The sequence below is a fragment of the Neophocaena asiaeorientalis genome, unplaced genomic scaffold (genome assembly GCF_003031525.2).
Source record: "Neophocaena asiaeorientalis asiaeorientalis breed wild unplaced genomic scaffold, Neophocaena_asiaeorientalis_V1.1 scaffold177, whole genome shotgun sequence".
NCBI classification, from domain to species: Eukaryota; Metazoa; Chordata; class Mammalia; order Artiodactyla; family Phocoenidae; genus Neophocaena; species Neophocaena asiaeorientalis.
The window spans coordinates 15,379,376-15,397,129 of record NW_020172779.1 but is presented as its reverse complement, the minus strand read 5'-3'; the positions used below and the strand labels follow the sequence as shown (position 1 = coordinate 15,397,129).

The 17,754-nt window shown below is 47.3% G+C and overlaps 1 protein-coding gene across 1 annotated transcript in view; it reads right to left on the bottom strand.

Moving 5' to 3' along the window:
• Positions 1 to 17,754, bottom strand: part of TG (thyroglobulin) — a 239,456-nt gene that overhangs the window by 122,376 nt on the left and 99,326 nt on the right. Inside the window, exon 34 of the mRNA XM_024741005.1 lies at positions 15,476 to 15,538. Within this exon, the coding sequence (XP_024596773.1) occupies positions 15,476 to 15,538 (63 nt within the window). The remainder of the gene's footprint in view (positions 1 to 15,475; positions 15,539 to 17,754) is intronic.

Below are 17,754 nucleotides of genomic sequence, written 5' to 3'. Positions count from 1 at the left end.
CTTCTCTCCAACGTTCAAATAATCACAGAGCCATTTTTTAAATGAAAAGATCAATGTGATTTTCTTAAGAATCACCAAGAATGAAGATAACAAGCAGACACTCTAAAGCACTGAAAAGAATCCAGGATTCTTACTGTTCTTCTTGCAATCAGAACCAAGAAGAATTCCTTTCTGCTCCTCAAGGCTTATCGAAGGGATAGGTGCTGAACATCAAAAAAGCCTGAGGAAATACTGGAGGTGGTTTCCATGCCCAGGCCGGCCGGGGGGAAAAAACATCAACGCTTTTGAAGCCTTTCAGCAGGAAAGGTCTTTCACACAGGAAAACATTTCAGGCACCAGCAAGCCTCCGTGACCTTGGAGTCAGCAGAGTATAACAGGCTCGCTAATGCTGCTTTCTCAGCTTACGGCCACAAGCTCTCGCTGGCAGAAGACACTTGTGTGCTGTCATTATTGGATGGGACCAAGACTCAGACAACCTGATTTCTCACCAGACACCGTCTTTCAAGTGAGAACCACGTCACACCGGTCTATTTTTACCCTCATTAACACTCAAAAAAAAAAAAAAAAAAAAAAAAAAAACCCCAAAAAACCCTAGATGTTCCTTTGATAACAGAAAGAAGAAAAAAGATGTCCCTTGTTATTTTGCAACTATTTGAGAGATGAAAATGTGACCAGAGCTAGCTGTTGGTCTATTATACCTTCAGAGAGAAATGCCTGACATAGCAGACCCCACTGGACCCGTTTTAACATTTATAACACTAGAAAAATACCCAGAGACGTATTTACCTCTGTTCAGCCTCCAAATACCTATTTTTGAGCTACCCAGGAAGCATGCTTTCATCTTTAACTTTGCACCTCCAGAGCTTTGCAGAGGGATGGCAGTGAGTACTGTGGGTTGAATTGTGCCCCCTCAATCCCAAGATTCACACTTCAAATTCATCCTAACCCCTAGCACCTCCGAACATGATCTTATTTCGACATAGGGCCTTTACAGAGGTCATCGAGTTAAAATGAGATCATTAGAATGGTCCCTAATCCAAAAGGACTGATGTCCTCATAAAAAGAGAAAATTTAGACATAGAAATGGACATTAAAGGAAGATGACATGCAGACACAGGGAGAAAACTACCATCTACAAGCCAAGGAGAGGGTTCCAGAACAGATCTTTCACTCACAGCCCTCAGAAGGAACCCACCCTGCCAGTACCTTGATCTTGGACTACCAGCCTCCAGAATTGGGAGAGAATAAATTTCTGTTGTTTAAACCCCCAGATTGTGGTATTTTGTTACATAGCCCGAACTAATACAGGGAGTGACTATGCAGTAAAAACAAACATTCCGTGATTCACGGAGAGCCTGCTGCACCCGTGTTGCCTAGAAATGCTGATTGTAATGGTAATTCTTATCATGTCAAATAACACATATTACCATGGCTGTTTACCAACCATTTCCTATTTGCCAGATGTGCTGCGATGTGCTATGTGTGTTGTTTCATTTAATCCACACACAGCCATGTGCATGGCTGTCCTGGCCACCACTGTGTGCACATTTTAAGGAGGGACCACTCTGGGAGCACCCTGCCTGCCCAAATCCCAGCTCTGCCCACTGCCAGCTCTGACATGGGGTAGATCGTACTCTGTAAACTGGAATAGTCGTGTCACCTGATGTCACCTGAGTCACAGAGAGGGTTTCCCATATGCTAAGGGTTACAGCTTGCTATTGATCCTTCTAGCCTCCCTGAGGGGAGGGGTGGAAGCAGCTGTGCCGTCCTCCCATCTGGTTTTCCCAACGCCATATCGTTGTCCCCAGTGTGTGTCGTGGCATAAAAAGTCAGTGGGCCTTGGACACACGGTGAGGGTGAGGGCTGAATGGATTGATGCCTACAAACTGCTTGGAGCATAACAAGCACTCAGTAACATTTATTAAAGATTTACCCCCCATGTGTTGACCCCAAAACCAGAGCTTCTAGCTCTGCCGTGTTGCTGAATGCACAAGGGCGTACACGCTGTTACTTGTAAAACAGGGCATTTTCAACCAAAACACGAGCATTAATAGTACTGATAGGAATGCTGCCACACATACCCCCCCCCCACTTTCCTGGTCAAGAGTGTTGCACAGTGGGGGTTAGGTCTGGTTATATGGCCCAGGAAGACCAGAAAAGACCCACTTTGATGATTCAGGGACTTGGGAGGAAGGATGGAGAAGACAGCACATCTTCAGGCTAGGACGGGGGTGAGCGAGAAGTTTCTGTTAGAAGCCGAATAGTAAATGTCAGTATTTTAAGCACTGTTGGCCACGTTCATTCTCTGCTGTGCGTTAGCTCTATGTCACATTCTGAGCCTACAGCTCTTGCACAGAAACAGACTGCAGGCTGTGGTTTGCGACCCCCAGGCCAGAAGACAGAGACAGAAGGGACAGGGGTTCAGTCACTATGTACCATGACGGATGGAGGGTCTACATTCTGGGAACCAAAAATCCAACAGGAAACTCGACAGGGAGTTTTGTACTTTTTCCGGGAATGAGGAGCCATCTGGGAAATGGCATCTGGAAGGTAAAGTATCGTAATTTTATGACATGTTGATAGTTCTCCTTCCTAACCTGGCATGTTAATGTCCTTTTACAAAATGATTCGTTTGTTTTGTTTTCTTAAAAGGGTTCTTATTTGGTAGAATGAAAAGGTGGCAAACGTGAGCTGCCCTCCAGCCCAAGGATAGAATCCAAGCCCTGCCTGTCTTCTCGACATGGAGGTGGTCTCCCCCGACTCCTGACCCAGCCTCTGCAGCTGCCAGCCCTCTGAAACTATCCGCCTGCTGTCGCAGCGAATCCCCGAACCCTTCTCATCCTTCCCTATCCGCTGTGTCCTGGAAACAAGGGTTCTTACCATAATGTCCCCTGCCCTCATTCTGAGTCACAATCTTCCAGCTATGAAACCTTCTAGTACTTCTCGTCCTCAACTAGGGGTGCCTGGTCATTCTCCCACATTCTCCAAATTCTTTGCCAGCCAGCTGGTAATTTTCATCTTCACCCCAAATCCTGCTAAAACCTTGGGGGACTTTGTCATCTATGGGGAAAGTAGATGGCCTATTTCATAGTCTGGTCTCAGTTTCCTGGCCTCTTTAATCCCAGAAAACTGTATTTGCATTCACTCCAGCCAAGTACCTCCACAATCGCACCCCAAACCCTGGCACGGCACTGAGCTCCGTCACCCTGTAAATCCCACTTGTCTAAGGGACACTTGCTGTTACATCCCACAATCCTCCTTCCTTCTAGCATTTTTGTACTTTATTCCATCAAAACCAGCTCTTTAACTTCACTGTGATTTCTACTCTCTCACCCTCCACACCATGTTATCCATCTTCACTGGCTCATAAACCAAGGCCTCCGATTGGTTGGGGTCCATCATTTCAACTTCCCTTCTGCCACTGCCCTCAGCCCCCTTTCCTCCTCGTTGGGTTAATCCGATGGGCCTGCTGCCTCTGCAACTTGTCTTGGCCTGAGTACGGCTAAAGAAATACCCACAGACAAACAGACTGGCGCCTTTACAACTATTGGATCTTCGGCCTCCACTGAAGTCTCAACGCAGCCTGACAATGCAGTCGTCTCTCTCTTGCGTTCTCCCCAGGCCTGGGTATCACCATGACCTCTGCACTCTCAGCAGGGACCTGACTTCTTGCAGCCAGAGAAAGAGGGACCGTTATCAGCGGCGGCTTCAACTCCCCACCCTCCATCTACTCTCTATGAACCGTCCCGTCTTTCCCTCTTTGTTTCTCCTGAACGGAGAAAGGGTGGCTGTTTGAAGCCAATTCCCCCATCGGTGCTCGAGAGCTTGTCCTCACGCCCTCAGGGACATCCATCTACCGACTATCCCCCCATCCAGGCCCACTCCCATCCCTCCTATATGCCCAGTCTACCCCTGAACACTGACACGTCACTCTTTGCATAAAAACATACACACATCTCTCCATTATTAAAACAACCCTTTATTCTAGCCCAAGGTTTCTTAACTTAGGGTCTGGGTTTAAGGGGGTCTGTTTCCCTGAAAATACATGCAAAATTCGGTACGTATGGAGGAGTATGTCGTTTTCAAAACATTCTCGTGGGTGATTCATGACCTAAAAGTTGATAGTTACTAACAAATGTTCTACAGTTCTTTTTTTAGCTGTCAATCTCTTTCTTTTTCTTCAGAGCCAAGATTTTTGGGAAAGTTTGTGGTTTCCATTTTCTCAAATCACTACTATGTAGCTTCTTCCCTCATCACTTTGTGAAATCTGCAAAGGACTCTTCATGACTAACCCAGGGACTGTTTGCAGTCCCCAGCTTCCTTGAAGCTGCTGACCACTTGACCCAGCCCTGGTCTCCATGACACCACGTGCTCCTTCCAGCTTTCTGGCTGCTCTTCTAGCTGCTCTTCTGCTCTTCCCTTAAAAACTGCGATTCCTCAGAGACCTGCCCCTGACCTTTACTGCTTGCACCCTACACACTCTCCGTGGGTGATCTCATGATCCCCATGACTTAAAATACTACCGACATGCCAGTAATAATCAAATGTATCTCCAGGCCAGACCTTCGCCCAAGCCTCACGCTGAGATACTCAGTGCTCACTAGACACCTCCAAGCAGATGCCCCTGAAGCATCCCAAACTCAGCACGTTGAAAGCTGAACACTTACATCTTACTTCCATCCTCACCCACACTCTTTAACTGGTCCCCTCCTTATATTCTCTATCTTGAGAATTGGCACTCCACCCACGGGACTACCTGACCTGAAACGCTCAACGTTATCCTCACCTGGTGTTTCAGTAGACTGAACGCCCATCTAGAAAGGTCATTATAGAAGGAAAGTCAAAATGAATATTAGCTTCAACTCTAAATTTCAGATTCTACCATCGTAAGTGGATGGGGTAAGTGCATTTATCTGATTTGCTAGCAAAATGCACGGCCCCCAAGTTTCCTCACGTTCTGTCTGCTGCCTCCCTTGCCTGCCTCTCCAGACACTTTTCTCGTCTGCCCACTTCCTACCACCCCAAATTCACATCTGGCGGGCTAGCAACACACTCTGTGTTGTCTGACTTTGTTCACTATTCCCCTTGTTTACACTGACAAAGTGAAGTCAGTTTATGCATATGATGAGCTTGTATCATCCTTCAAAACCCAACTCAGATGTCACTTCCCTTGGAAACCCCGCTGAAAGACTCCTTCCTCCACCACGCCCCCGTAGTTTTTCTTCTGCTCTAAGTATCTTCTAAATATGTCTAGTGTTCCACTAATATGCTGCCTCGAAACTTACTTATGTTCTTTTCTCTGTTAAAATTATGAGCATCTTGAGATCAAAGACTCTGCCTTAGCTTTCATTAATTCTCCAAGACCTATCATGAGAGCATATAAGAATATTAACAATAGAAATAGTAATATAGCTGTAGCTAGCATGTATTAAGGGATCTACATGCTAAACAGGAATAACGTCATCACAATTTCGCATGAGCCGCCCAATCCATAAATATGTAAGGAATGAGTGAATGAACACAGCTCTTTAATTAATAAAGGAGAAACGAGATACTCATCCTTTTTTCATCTCTATAAAGATTAACACTAGAATTATTCTCATACCACAAGACCTCAGTAAATAATTATTGAATAAATCAATGAGCTGATCAATTAATCACATAGGAAGCAAGTAATGGGCATTTGATTTCATAATATCTCACGTTTATGTGATGCATTCTAGTTTGTGAAACATCTTCACTTACACTGTGATATTTAATAATGACATCAACCTGTGCATTCACTGTATCACTCTTACTATTTTGCAAGGGACTAAACTGAAGATCAGAGGTGGGGAATAACTTGGCTAAAGTCACAGCTCATGATGGGCAAGCCAAGGGCTTGACCCAGGCTGGCTGCCCCCTCCCAAGCCCCGCCCTGCCACAGCTGCCCCTTTCTCCCCGTGGCTCAACTCCAGACTCATAAATTGGTTCCCTTTAGTGGCATGTACATCTCAGGCAGGGCTTTTCAAAGATGTCGGAAATGGTCCAGCATCTGTTGAGATTATGAGCTTGTGGTTGGTGAGTAGTCATCTTCTACACGGCTAACTTCAAAGACACTTCTAGAGAAATGTCTAAGAAAAAAGCATACACATGAGACCAGACTTGGAGCTATACTCTGTCCATGTCCTCATGACAAATCACTAAATGCATTGCAAGCAAAATTCCTAGTGGAAATTCAAAGGCTCAGATTGAATCTGATTTCTCTCTAGGAAGTTTGACTCCGGTCAAGTGGAACCCCCCAAATTCCACCCACATGCAAAGGCTACCTGGGAGGTGGCATGCTAAATGGGTTACTGAGAGCATCTGAATTCCTCTTTCTTGGGGTCATTGTGAGTGATCCCAGGGAGCTGGGGGAAATTGCAGGAATTTGGAGGCACAGATGCATATAAGAACCAATGTGAGCTGAGTAAAGTAATTCCAATGATGCGGAGGCTTCCCCAGAGACACTGAACAAGAGCGTGGGACGGAGGCCATCCTGACCTCTGAGTGGACTGTAGGTAACTTGCACAAGGTCTGACAGCTGGTTTGAACCCGGGTGGGCAAACTCCCAACACTGCACTCCCGCCCTCTGCTTCTCCAGTCAGTGTGAGGGTAGGGCCCCTGCTGCTGTCGCCACTCAGCATGCATCCACTAGGCACGCTAGGCACTGCGCTAAGCACCTGCCTTACACGCCTTCATCCAGATCTCACAGCAACTTGTGGATGTAGGTGATATTATGAAAACTCTGCTTCAAGGAGCCCAAGGCTCAGAGCAGTGAAGTGACTGGCCCCCATTACACAGAGGAGGAATAGAACTGGAATTGAAACCCAGATTCGCCCAGTGCCAAGGTCCCTCTGCTTCATTGCTTCTGCTTCTCAAAACATCTGCCAAGAGCCGTCTGCTTGTCTGTGGGTAAGTTATCACAAAAACAGAAGAAAAAAAACCAAAACACCTTAAAGCATAACTGAGCCAGTCGTTAGAATGACCAAAATAGAAAACTTAAAAGAGAAACTTAGAGGGCACATAAACCACGCCCCCCCCACCGCCCCGCACAGTGAGGGAATCTCCAACATGCTTGAATACCCCACTAACGGGGAGCTTATCCTCTCCACCTTGCTCCATCCCAGCAGGACACACCACGACTTCTTCCTCCGTCCTCTGACCCCATCGCCTCTCACCTCATCCCCCACTGCCCCTCCCATGACGCCAGATGCTCTGTCTATACTGAAGCCCCTCCCCCAGTCTCTCCCGTGCTAGGCTCCTCTCCCCTCCTGGACTTTACTCATGGGGGAGGGAAGGTGATTGCTTCCTTGGTAAATTGAATTCAGTTCCACCAAGGAGGTCAGAGAATTCAGCACAGACTCAACAGTGGGGGGAAAAAAAATCAATGAAGAATGACCAAAGGATCATTAAAAAAATTTTTTTTAGTTAAAGAAAACTGTGTAGCCATTGGTAACATAGTATTACCTTTTTAAATCAACAGCTAAAATTGTTATAATCTATAAAACTAAAGGAAATCTACCACTGTTGATGGATTGCATTCAGGAATGGTCTAATCCATAGTCAGCTACTCAGAATGATTAGAGGGCTCCTAGGAAGGGTAAAAAACCGTCTAAAATATTTTCCCCCAAATGCTTAGCAAATGGTCTGAATTTCCTTAAAAACAAAATCTTTCTGGTTTACCCACTTGTTAAAATGTTACCACTCTTGGAGAAAATATTATATTAAAAAGAAGGTAGGTCCTAGGTGGGCATATTTTGTTCTTGGTTCTACTCCCTTCAACTCAGTCGAGCAAATAAACCCTTGATGGTACAAAACTGTTGTTGTCTGGGGAGGGAGTTATCAAGGTAAATCCTCCGTTTTCTCCAGCCTCAAAGATCTAACAAAGGTTTAAGATACAACTATTCAGCAAACATTGATCAAATGCCTCCCAGGCCCACTATGTACATATGCACAGGTTGTATACTGTACAATTGCAGGGGCAGCATTCACAAAGATGACCTGTGAAAAGGATCCCTTAGAACTGGCAGTGCTTGACTTAATCTAGCTACTCCAACACAGTCAGCCTTCACCAGACATTGGGTGCAGCAATTTTACATATAATATATCTTTCCAGCTTAATAACAGTCTCTTTGAAAACATCATCATCTCCATTTTATAGGTGAGACAACTGAGATTCACAAGTATCTTTTAAATTAGTCAAGTTCCCATACCTAAGGAGTGGCAAAGATAGGATTCCTGTATCCCATGTGTGTTCCAATCCATTCATGTGGCTACCATTCATTCGTTTATTCATTCTTTCAACAAGCATTAATTGAATCACTGTTGGTTTTAAATATTAACCTAGAGCAAAGTGAACATTTATATATTTTTTTCTTTTTTAAAAAAACCAAACAATTATAAATAAAATAAGACTGAGAGTCTACTAGACACTTTGCTAAGTGTTTAGGATCAAACCATGAATTACAAAATAACTGCCCTTTGGAGCACGAAATCTGGCAAGCAAGCAAGCAAGAAAAATATATTCATTCATTTGGTAACTATTTCTTGAGAACTGACTAGGTACCAGTCATTCTTCTAAGAGCTAAAATAGCAGTGAACAAGCCAGATAAAGTCCCTGCCCTCTGCGGCTTCCTTTTTAGAGGAGGGCAAACAAATACTCAAGAAGTAAACAAGTGAGAAGATTTCATAGCAAAAAGATAGGAAGACAATAAAGCAAGGTGAAGGGGTACAGAGTGCTGAAGAGGCTGCTTTGATGGGGTGGTCAGGGGGGTCTCTTTGAGGCGGTGATGTTAGCTCAGAGCAGAGGAGGAGCCAGCCCTGAAGATGTACTAGGATGAAGGCTCCATGGGGCCGGGCTTTCTGAGGCTCTGTTCACTGCTGTAGCCCCAGCACCCAGTGCCAGGCACAGAGTAAGCGCTCACTAAACACCTGTTGAATGAATAAGCGAATGAACAGGGGAATGGCAGCCGAGGCAGAAGGAACTATAACTGTGTCCCAAATCCAGCACCTCACCAGCTGGCCGGAGGCTCCCTCCTGCTTCGTGGAGAGAAGTGAAGCCTTCCAAGCTGGGGCCCAGTTTCCCCACGTGTCCCACTTTCCTTCAGTCTGTCGTGGCTGTGATCCCAGTTTGCCAGCTGTTCTTCCATCACAGCCCCTGGGTCTCAGAGAAGCAGAGAAGTGGTCCAGGGGAGCTGCCACATGTAAGGCTGTGCCCAGAGCACACTCAGCCCTGCCAGTTACAGCTACCCAGGCGCCTCGGGGCCGTGGCAGATGTGCATCCTGGCCGCACGTGTTAGTCTGGGCACGCAGCTACCAACTAGTCCCAGCACTCTTGACAGACTGAAGGTAGGAAAGAGTGCGTGCCTGCCAGCCTCACCTTGATGGGCCCTGGGATACGGGATCTTCCCCTGGACAGCACTTCCCGTGAAGTAGGGACAGAGTGTACACCGTGAGGTCCAGAGAGAAAGTGTGTGTTTGTGTGTGTGTGTCTGTGTCTGTGTGCGTGTGCGCACATCAGCTCTGTGCGTACTTGGAAAGGAGATTTAAGTTTTATACAAACATTAGGCAATTTTGGAGTCAGTGCCTGCTCACATGGCCCTTTCAGCCCAAGGACCAAAGGGATTAAGAATTAGCTTGTGTGGGCTAATGCACCACCAGACTCGTGGCTACAGCAGGCAGGTGACAATGCCCCAGGGTTGGTGCAGGGCAGCCTGCACAGTTTTAACAGCACCCATTCCACCCTCAAATGTGCCCCAGATGAGATTATTAAAGTATAACACCACTAGGCTGCAGGCTGTGATGTCCTCCAGATCCCCCTTCATTAATGAAGGGCTCTTCCCCAGCTACTAGGAGGGCTGCTGGCAGATAGACCCCACTGTCAGCCCCTGCAGGGAGAGTGACCCCTAGAAGGGCAGCCCATATCAGTGAGTGACCAACGTGAGGGCATAACAATTTTGAAGATCGTCCCAGCATCCCTAGAGGTCAGCTGAGGCCTCCTCTAAGGCTACATTGAAGCTCAAGTTCTCCCTCTGCCCTTCTCTTTCCCTCTCCCACCCCTCTTGATTCCATTCCCTTAAAAAATGACCTGCATACTGAACTCAGAGTCTGATTCCTGAGGAACCCAACCAGCAACAGTCAGCATCTTCAGTGGGGAGACTCTGGATTTGGATTCAGATTGGGTTTGAACCCCAGCTCTACCATTCATTAGTTATGTGACGTTGGGCCTTTCTGACCCTCAGTTTCCAAATCTGTAAAATGGACATAATGGTGCACACTGCCTAGGGCCGTTGTGGGGATTAAAATATGGAAAGCATTTAGCATAGTGATTGACATATTAAGTCACTCAATACCTAGGAATATAAAAATTCATGATTTTATAGCTCTGCCCTTAACTGGCTGTGACTTGGGAGAGTCACTTTCTCTCTCTCTGCCTCAGTTTCCTCCTCTATAAAAAGATGGGTTTGGACTTGGGCACTATTACTGACATTTCTTAAACACCCACTCTTATCAGGTTTTGTGCCGAGCCTTCTACTTTATTCCACAACACAAGCCTACTAGGTTGATATTTCTTACTTTTCACCATCATCCTCATTTTACGAAGGCCAAGGCTGAGGAATCTGGCCCCAGAGTACCCATGTGTTAAGTGATGGAACAGGATTGGAAGCTGGGCAGACGGACTTCAAATCTCATCTCCACACCAGAATGCCCCGATGTTTCCCTCAATTAGGTGATGCACACACTCCTGCCAGTGCTGACATTTTTTAGGATCACACGACTCTGTCTCCAGCTTAGTGGAAAACATTTGCAGAAAAGATCAACTGAATTCTATCAACCCTTTGGCACAGCTGTGAAAAGCCAGAGGCAAGGCAGACAAAAGTGATTGACTACAAATCGCAGGTCCCAAAAAAGACTGCTGGTGTGGCCACTTCTATCTCCATATACCCAGGGACAGCTTTGTTACTGTCACTGGGCTCCAGGCCGGTGACGCTGAGCAGGGCAAACTTTCACCAGGCATCCCTCTCAGCCATGCGTCACACCCTCTCAACTGCCGCTTCACCCACAGCCTCGATCTGCTGGTAGCAACCTGTGATCACAGTCAAGGGCTGGGGCATTTTTTAAAGGGTATTTTGAAGTTCCTCAGGTGAAAGGAACTTAAGAGTACAGGTATAACTTTTTAAAGACTCACATCTGTGTTTTCCCCTCGCTTGCAATCTAAATACTCTAGATAATCTAAATTTGTTTCAATGGCACCTCTAAGAGAAGAGCTTCTGAGATAGTGGATGACAAGCAAAACGTCAATTCTCCTGGGAATTAGCCCTTGGAAGACCTCCCCGCCCCCCATTTGGCCTGCAGGAGGGGGCAGACAGTGGTCATCCTACAGACAGGGTCCAACATCTGAAAAGACATCTCATGCTAACCCTGAGCTGGGTTGTCATGGGTCTTTTAAGAAGCAATGGACATTTTCTCTTATGAAGAAATATCACCTTTACTGTTTTGCCCGTTTAAAAAAGCATACAACGTTTCCCTAAAGAGCGTACAACGGCACTCTACATACAGACGACGCAATTGTCCTCGTTCTCTCAAAGCCTCGCTCGTCAGGCACCAGTGCATCTCCCACACAGCCCTAAGGGGGAGCGTTTGAGTCATTTTAAAGCTCATTATGGAACTGCTTAAAACCCTTCAAGGATTTGTGGTACCCAAGGCACTCGAATGTTTGGCCCCAGTCCCCTCCCTGTCCAGCCTCCCTCCTGGCCCTGCAGTCCTGAGCTACCTGTATTTCCCTGCATGTGCGGTGCTAATGCAGGCCCCGGGATTCTGTCCATGCACTGCCCTCTGCCCAGGATGCCCCCTGCCCCCTCCTGGCCATCTGACAAATGCACACTGGCCTTTATGGCACAGACTGGCCATGATGTGCCTGGGTGCTTTCACTGTCTGTGGTGAATTTGGGGGGAGCCTTCCCCAGGCTCCCACTGCCACTGGAAGTGGCTTCACTTTGGTAAGTGGCTCATCTCCTTAAATTCTTTCTTCCTGTGCCTTTCTCCTAATTAGTAGGTGGGATACTCTCTTTGCAAACAAGACCTTCAACACAGCACACCTTTCCTGGAACGTAAGTGACAATTCAGAATCCATTTTCCAAAATAGATATTCACCAAATTGAACTAAATTGAAGTGAAAGAGGAATCTGTTTTGCCATAACACGCTTCTCTGTTCATGCCCACCCTAGCGCTCCCAAGAGACCTTGCCAAGGTCTAGTTCCAAACCCAGTACGAAGTCCCACGCCGGCTCCATGTTCAAGCTACAGCATTTCTCTACTGATCATCTTCTGCCTCTCCCACTGACAGCCCTAGGCCCACCACCCTGGACCGTTTCCAATGTCTGAATGCCTCAGGCTGTTTTGTGGTCCTGGGCCTTTGCACGTGCAGTCTCTTTGGAAAGACTTTCTGAAACACCCATTTGACAAACTCCCGCTGTCTTCAAACCCCGCCCCCCACCCGTTAATGTGTCTGAAGCCTTCTCGGGAGCAACATAGACCAAGCGTTTAGAGTGTATGTACCCAAGACAGGCCCCTGAGATTTCACAAGCCACCTTGGGCTTCACCATCCCCATCGACCGATCAGCTCATCAGAATCCCATTTTCAAAGAGGCTTTGAATGGGCAGCTTATACACACAATCTCATAAAAGAAACAAGGCTGAGACTTTAGGTCTTCCGACAAGTCTGGGGCTGGGAAGTCCATCTCTGTCACCCTTTCCAGAAGTTCAAACCAAATATTTTCATCTAACTCTGAGGGGGGCCAGGCAGGCACATGTGGGTTCCAATCCCAGCTTGATCATTTAACCTAACAGAGCTTCAGTCTCCTTATTTGAAAAATTGACCTTGTTACCATCTAACTTTCTTCTGAGCATTAAATGATTTATGAACTGCTTGGTATTTAATAAATATTTCCTTTTCTCCCCGAATAAAAAGTGCATAAAGATGAGGGTTTTACGTATGCTTGGTATATACATGCAAGTGTGAGCACACACACACGTGCACACGCACACAATCCATGTCACAATCACATAGACATACCAATACCCCGAGGGCAGAATGATGTCCTCCCTCTGACTCCCGTCAAAGGAACATGCTCAACCTCTTAATTCCAACTTGGAAGCTCTAAGCACACGTGGAATGTCGGCCCCCCATCTCTCCTGCTTTCAGATCACACTCGTCAAAGGCACATTTGAAAATACCGTGACATCTCATTCCGCCTTCAAAACATCTACTCAGCTCCATAGACTTTGTGTGTGTGTGAAGGGAGATGTGGAATTCTACACCTTTTCTTTCTTTTGTTAGTAACTCAAGTCTCAGTAATACAAATTTTAGCAAAAACAGACTGGAAGCATTGTAAAATCACCTGAAGAGGTTTATGTGTTGATCGATTCCTATCTAATATATGCATTTGACATTAGGTACGGAAGTTTTCTTTATCCGTAAATTTAATAAATGATATTTTTAGTGATAATACTTAAGGATTCTAAGCACATGATGGAAAAAAAACCACTCTGAGGGACTTCCCTGGTGGCGCAGTGGCTAAGAATCCGCCTGCTAATGCAGGGGACACGGGTTCGATCCCTAGTCTGGGAAGATCCCACATGCGAAGCAACTAAGCCCGTGTGTCACAACTACTGAGCCTGTGCTCTAAAGCCCGCGAGCCACAACTACAGAAGCCCAAGCACCTAGAGTCTGTGTTCTGCAACAAGAGAAGCCACCGCAATGAGAAGCCCGTGCACTGCAATGAAGAGTAGCTCCCACTTGTTGCCACTGAAGAAAGCCCATGCGTAGCAACGAAGACCCAACACAGCCAAAAATAAATAAATAAAATAAATAAATTTATTAAAAAAACAACAACAAAAAAGAAACCACTTTGATTCACTGCTAGTAAGTCTGCAACAACAAACAAGTGTTTGGGACTAATTTGGCAATATAGATCTAGAGTCAAAAAATCTAGAGTTTTCAAACCCAGTAATTCTGCTTTGGAGAGTCTGCCCCCAGGAAATAATCTCAACATTGGAAAGAGCTTTATGTACCAAGGTATTCTTGTGGTATTTTCGTAATAGTGAAGAGTCAAAAACAATCAAATGCCCAGAAATAGAGGAATGAGTTAGTGAACGCAAGTGCGTCGACCTAGTAGGATAATGTGACAACCGTGGTTGATCACTGTACTGTCTTTGTTTCTTCATCACCAGATTGGGAGCATTTTAAGGCAAAGAACATAGACAGATGAATGAATGAATGAATGAATGAATGAATGAATGAATATACACATGCATACATGAATGGCTTAGACATATATAACTGTTTGGAAATATACACATGATGCAATATTAGGTAAAAACAAGACACGTAACATTGTAGCAAGATTACAACTACTTTTCCATACAGAAAAGTCTAAGGAGATTAGGAAATAAACCAATGTATGAACTGACATGGAGTAACTTCTAAATAATTCTGTGATTTTTTCCTTCTGTATTTCAGCATTGTTTGAATTTTTCTGTAATTAACAAATAGGAAAATAGGACCTGCCCCTTGAGGTTGGTGTGAAGATCAAATGTCTTAGAGACATCGATATTCTGTAGACATCGATATTATGTAGACATCGATATTCTGTACAGAATGCTCAGGGGAAAAAAATACACACTAAGTCAGCTCTTGTAACTGAGGGAAGGAAGTGACAACATGGTTGAGGACATTTATACTCTCAGCCCAGCCTTGATGACAAATGATTCTCTCCTACGCGAGCTACATGTTGTCCCTTCAGCCAGGACCATAATGACAGACATCTAGTGCCCCTCAGACATCATGTCACAGGACAGGAATGATGACAGCCTCTCATTTCCTGACTAAGGGGAAGCAGAAAAGGGACATGCAGCGAAGCCCACGCTGCCCTGCCCGGTCCCATGGCGACCACCGCCCCGCGCTTCCTGCCGCCAGACAGGGTGTGTGTGGTGGGGATGGTGCCATGTGCAGAAGGAGATGGCAGCCTCAGCCCAGGTGGTGCTCCTGGGATCAGGGCCAGCGCCCGGCCTCAGATGTCACTGTGCTGCACGGGGCACCGACGGCTCGGAGCCCCGACTCCTCTGCACATAGTTCCCAAGCGCTACTCTTCCTGACACGGCCCCGGGCTTGTGCAGGCCTAGTCACTACACAACAGGGTGCAACAAACCTTAGAATGAAAAGCAGGAGGACTGGGCTCCCGCCGCGCTCTGCGGCCAGTTGGACGCACTCCTTGGCTGGCATGTAAACTGCTGCGATGTGCTGCTGGCATTGGCCCTCTCTATGCATGTGTGAACTGAGAGGGGCTTGAGTTCATGGATGTGAGAGGGTCGTGGGAGCTATAAACTGCGGGACAAAAGCAAGGAGAAAGATGAGGCCGCATCACATCGGAGAAATTAGGAAGACAATGAACTTACCGCTCTCTGTGAGGGGAGGCAAAGCCACCGAAGGGCAAAAACCGGAAGCGTCATTTTGAGCAACTGCAAAAGAAGACAACGGCAGCCCTTTAGCTCTTTTTCACCCTTTCGATCATTGAGTCCTGAAAGGCAGACTAGAGGTCCAACCTGGTGACAGAAAAGTCAAACTTGGAAGGCAGACGGTGGGCCCACAGTGCCCGGCACCACTCCCGCCTGGTCAGAACGGGCTAGGCTGTGCTGAAGGGACGTCCTGACATCTCAGGGGCTTAAACCAACCTGGCACCACACACTCACTGCAGCTGGGCTGCTTTCTCTCCTCTGTGTCACCCTCCCTCGAGGCCCAGGCCAGGGAGGCGCCATCAAGCCCCTGCCTCACAGACGCTGCGGCAGGGGACCTCACTCCTGCTCTCACAGCTTTGCCGACGAGTGACACACAGCACTCGTCATCTTCACATCGTTTTCCAAAGCCAGCGGAGAAGAAGTGCAGACCTACCATGTTCCAGAGAGTGAGCACCCAGGGACACACAGTGAACAAGTGAAACGCCCACCACCATGGCTTAACTGACTCACTCAGGGAGGGCACTTAGCCTCTCTGGGCCTCAGTTTCCACATCTGTACCCTGAGGATGACACAACATATGCTGAGAATGGCTGTGGGCATGACAGGAGGTAGTGTAGGGCCAGACACAGGGTGAGAGCTCACTAGACGGCCGCTATTCACCACAGGCTGTGTGGCAGGTGGACGGAGCCTGGAGTAGGAGGGCAGACAGAGCTGGGCTCGAACCTCCATATGCCTCTTAGAAGCAGGGCAGATGGACAAGTTACCTGGCTTCCTCTGTACCCAGTTCTGGCGTTGGCACATGAGGATCATGTCAGAATTAAATGAGAAACCGTGCAGACCCAACAGGTGACCCGTGAGTGCCCATTATCCCCTTCCCCTTCCTCTTCCCTTACTGAACAAATCAAAATCTTCAAAGCCTCAGCATCCTTTTCTTCCAGTGGCCCAAACTAGGAGTGCTGTCAGATCTTCTCCCTCTCTGAGCTATGGTGTAGCATGGTCAGGGGTCAAGGGTCATGGGTGGGGCTCACAGTCAAGGGTCAGCAACCCAGGGTGAGATTGTGTGACCTTGAGCAAGTTGCTTCACCTCCCTGTCCTCAGTTTCCTTGTCTGTAAAATGGGGGTAATGACAGTACCTCTCTCAGGGTTGTGAGGCTTAGATGAGTTGTTGTATGTAAACCTTTGGGCATACAGTTCGCGCATCCCCTGCATCAGCAGGCGGACTCTCAACCACTGCGCCACCAGGGAAGCCCCACTATTCACTCTTAATATCGCCCTTTCACAGTGACACACCCTTGTCCTTGACTCTTGGCCTTGTCTGCCTCCATGAAAAGCCTCGAGTCAGAGTCATGCTCTATTCTGGTCCCCGAAGTCCCGGTTTGGGTTCCCTCCCATCCCATCCCCTCCGCCGCCTTCCTCACTTTGGTCAGACATGCCACGACCCAGCCTCCCTGAGTTCTTGAGCCCCCAGCTGTCGTGTGTCTCTCCTGCTTGACTCCATCTGCCTAGAAGCACCTGCTCCTGGTCATCATTCTATGGCCCTGGTTCCCATCCTTTGGCAGACATTGGAATCCCCTGGAGGGCTTGATGACACACACCACGTTGGCCCCATCTGCTGACTGTCTGGTTCAGCAGGTGTGGGCTGGGGCCTGAGATCCGGCGTTTCTAACACGTTCCCAGGTGAGGCTGACCCTGCTGGTCCAGGGACTCACTCTGAGGGTTGCTGAGCTAAGGCTCCTGTCACCCAACATTCTGTGAGCTCCTCCCACAAAACTCAGAATGACTCAGAACCACCCACCATGCTCTACAGCACCCAGGGGCCCAGCTTGTTTATTTAAATGTCCATCTTCGCTTTCTCAGAGCAAAGACCCTGAGAGTCAGTGCAATCTTCAGAAAACAATCTGATGAATCTACATCGAGGGCATTCAGATGCCCACACCCTTGGACCCAGTAATTCTGCTTCTGGAAATTTATCTGGAAATTCAAAGCAAGCTCGGTTTGCAAAGGAAACATTTTTACAGCACTAACGAAACACTGGAAACCGTATACGTCTACTGCTGTGAGAACAGTGAGGCGAGCTGCCACACACCCGCAGGGAGAATTACTGTGTGCGCGTCTCAGCCAGGCATTCATCACATAGTTCTGGGGCTGCTGCTGCTCTACTTACCCTTCCTCATCCTCCATCAGTGTTTCCTGACGGGGGGCTGTCGGCCCTTTGGGTG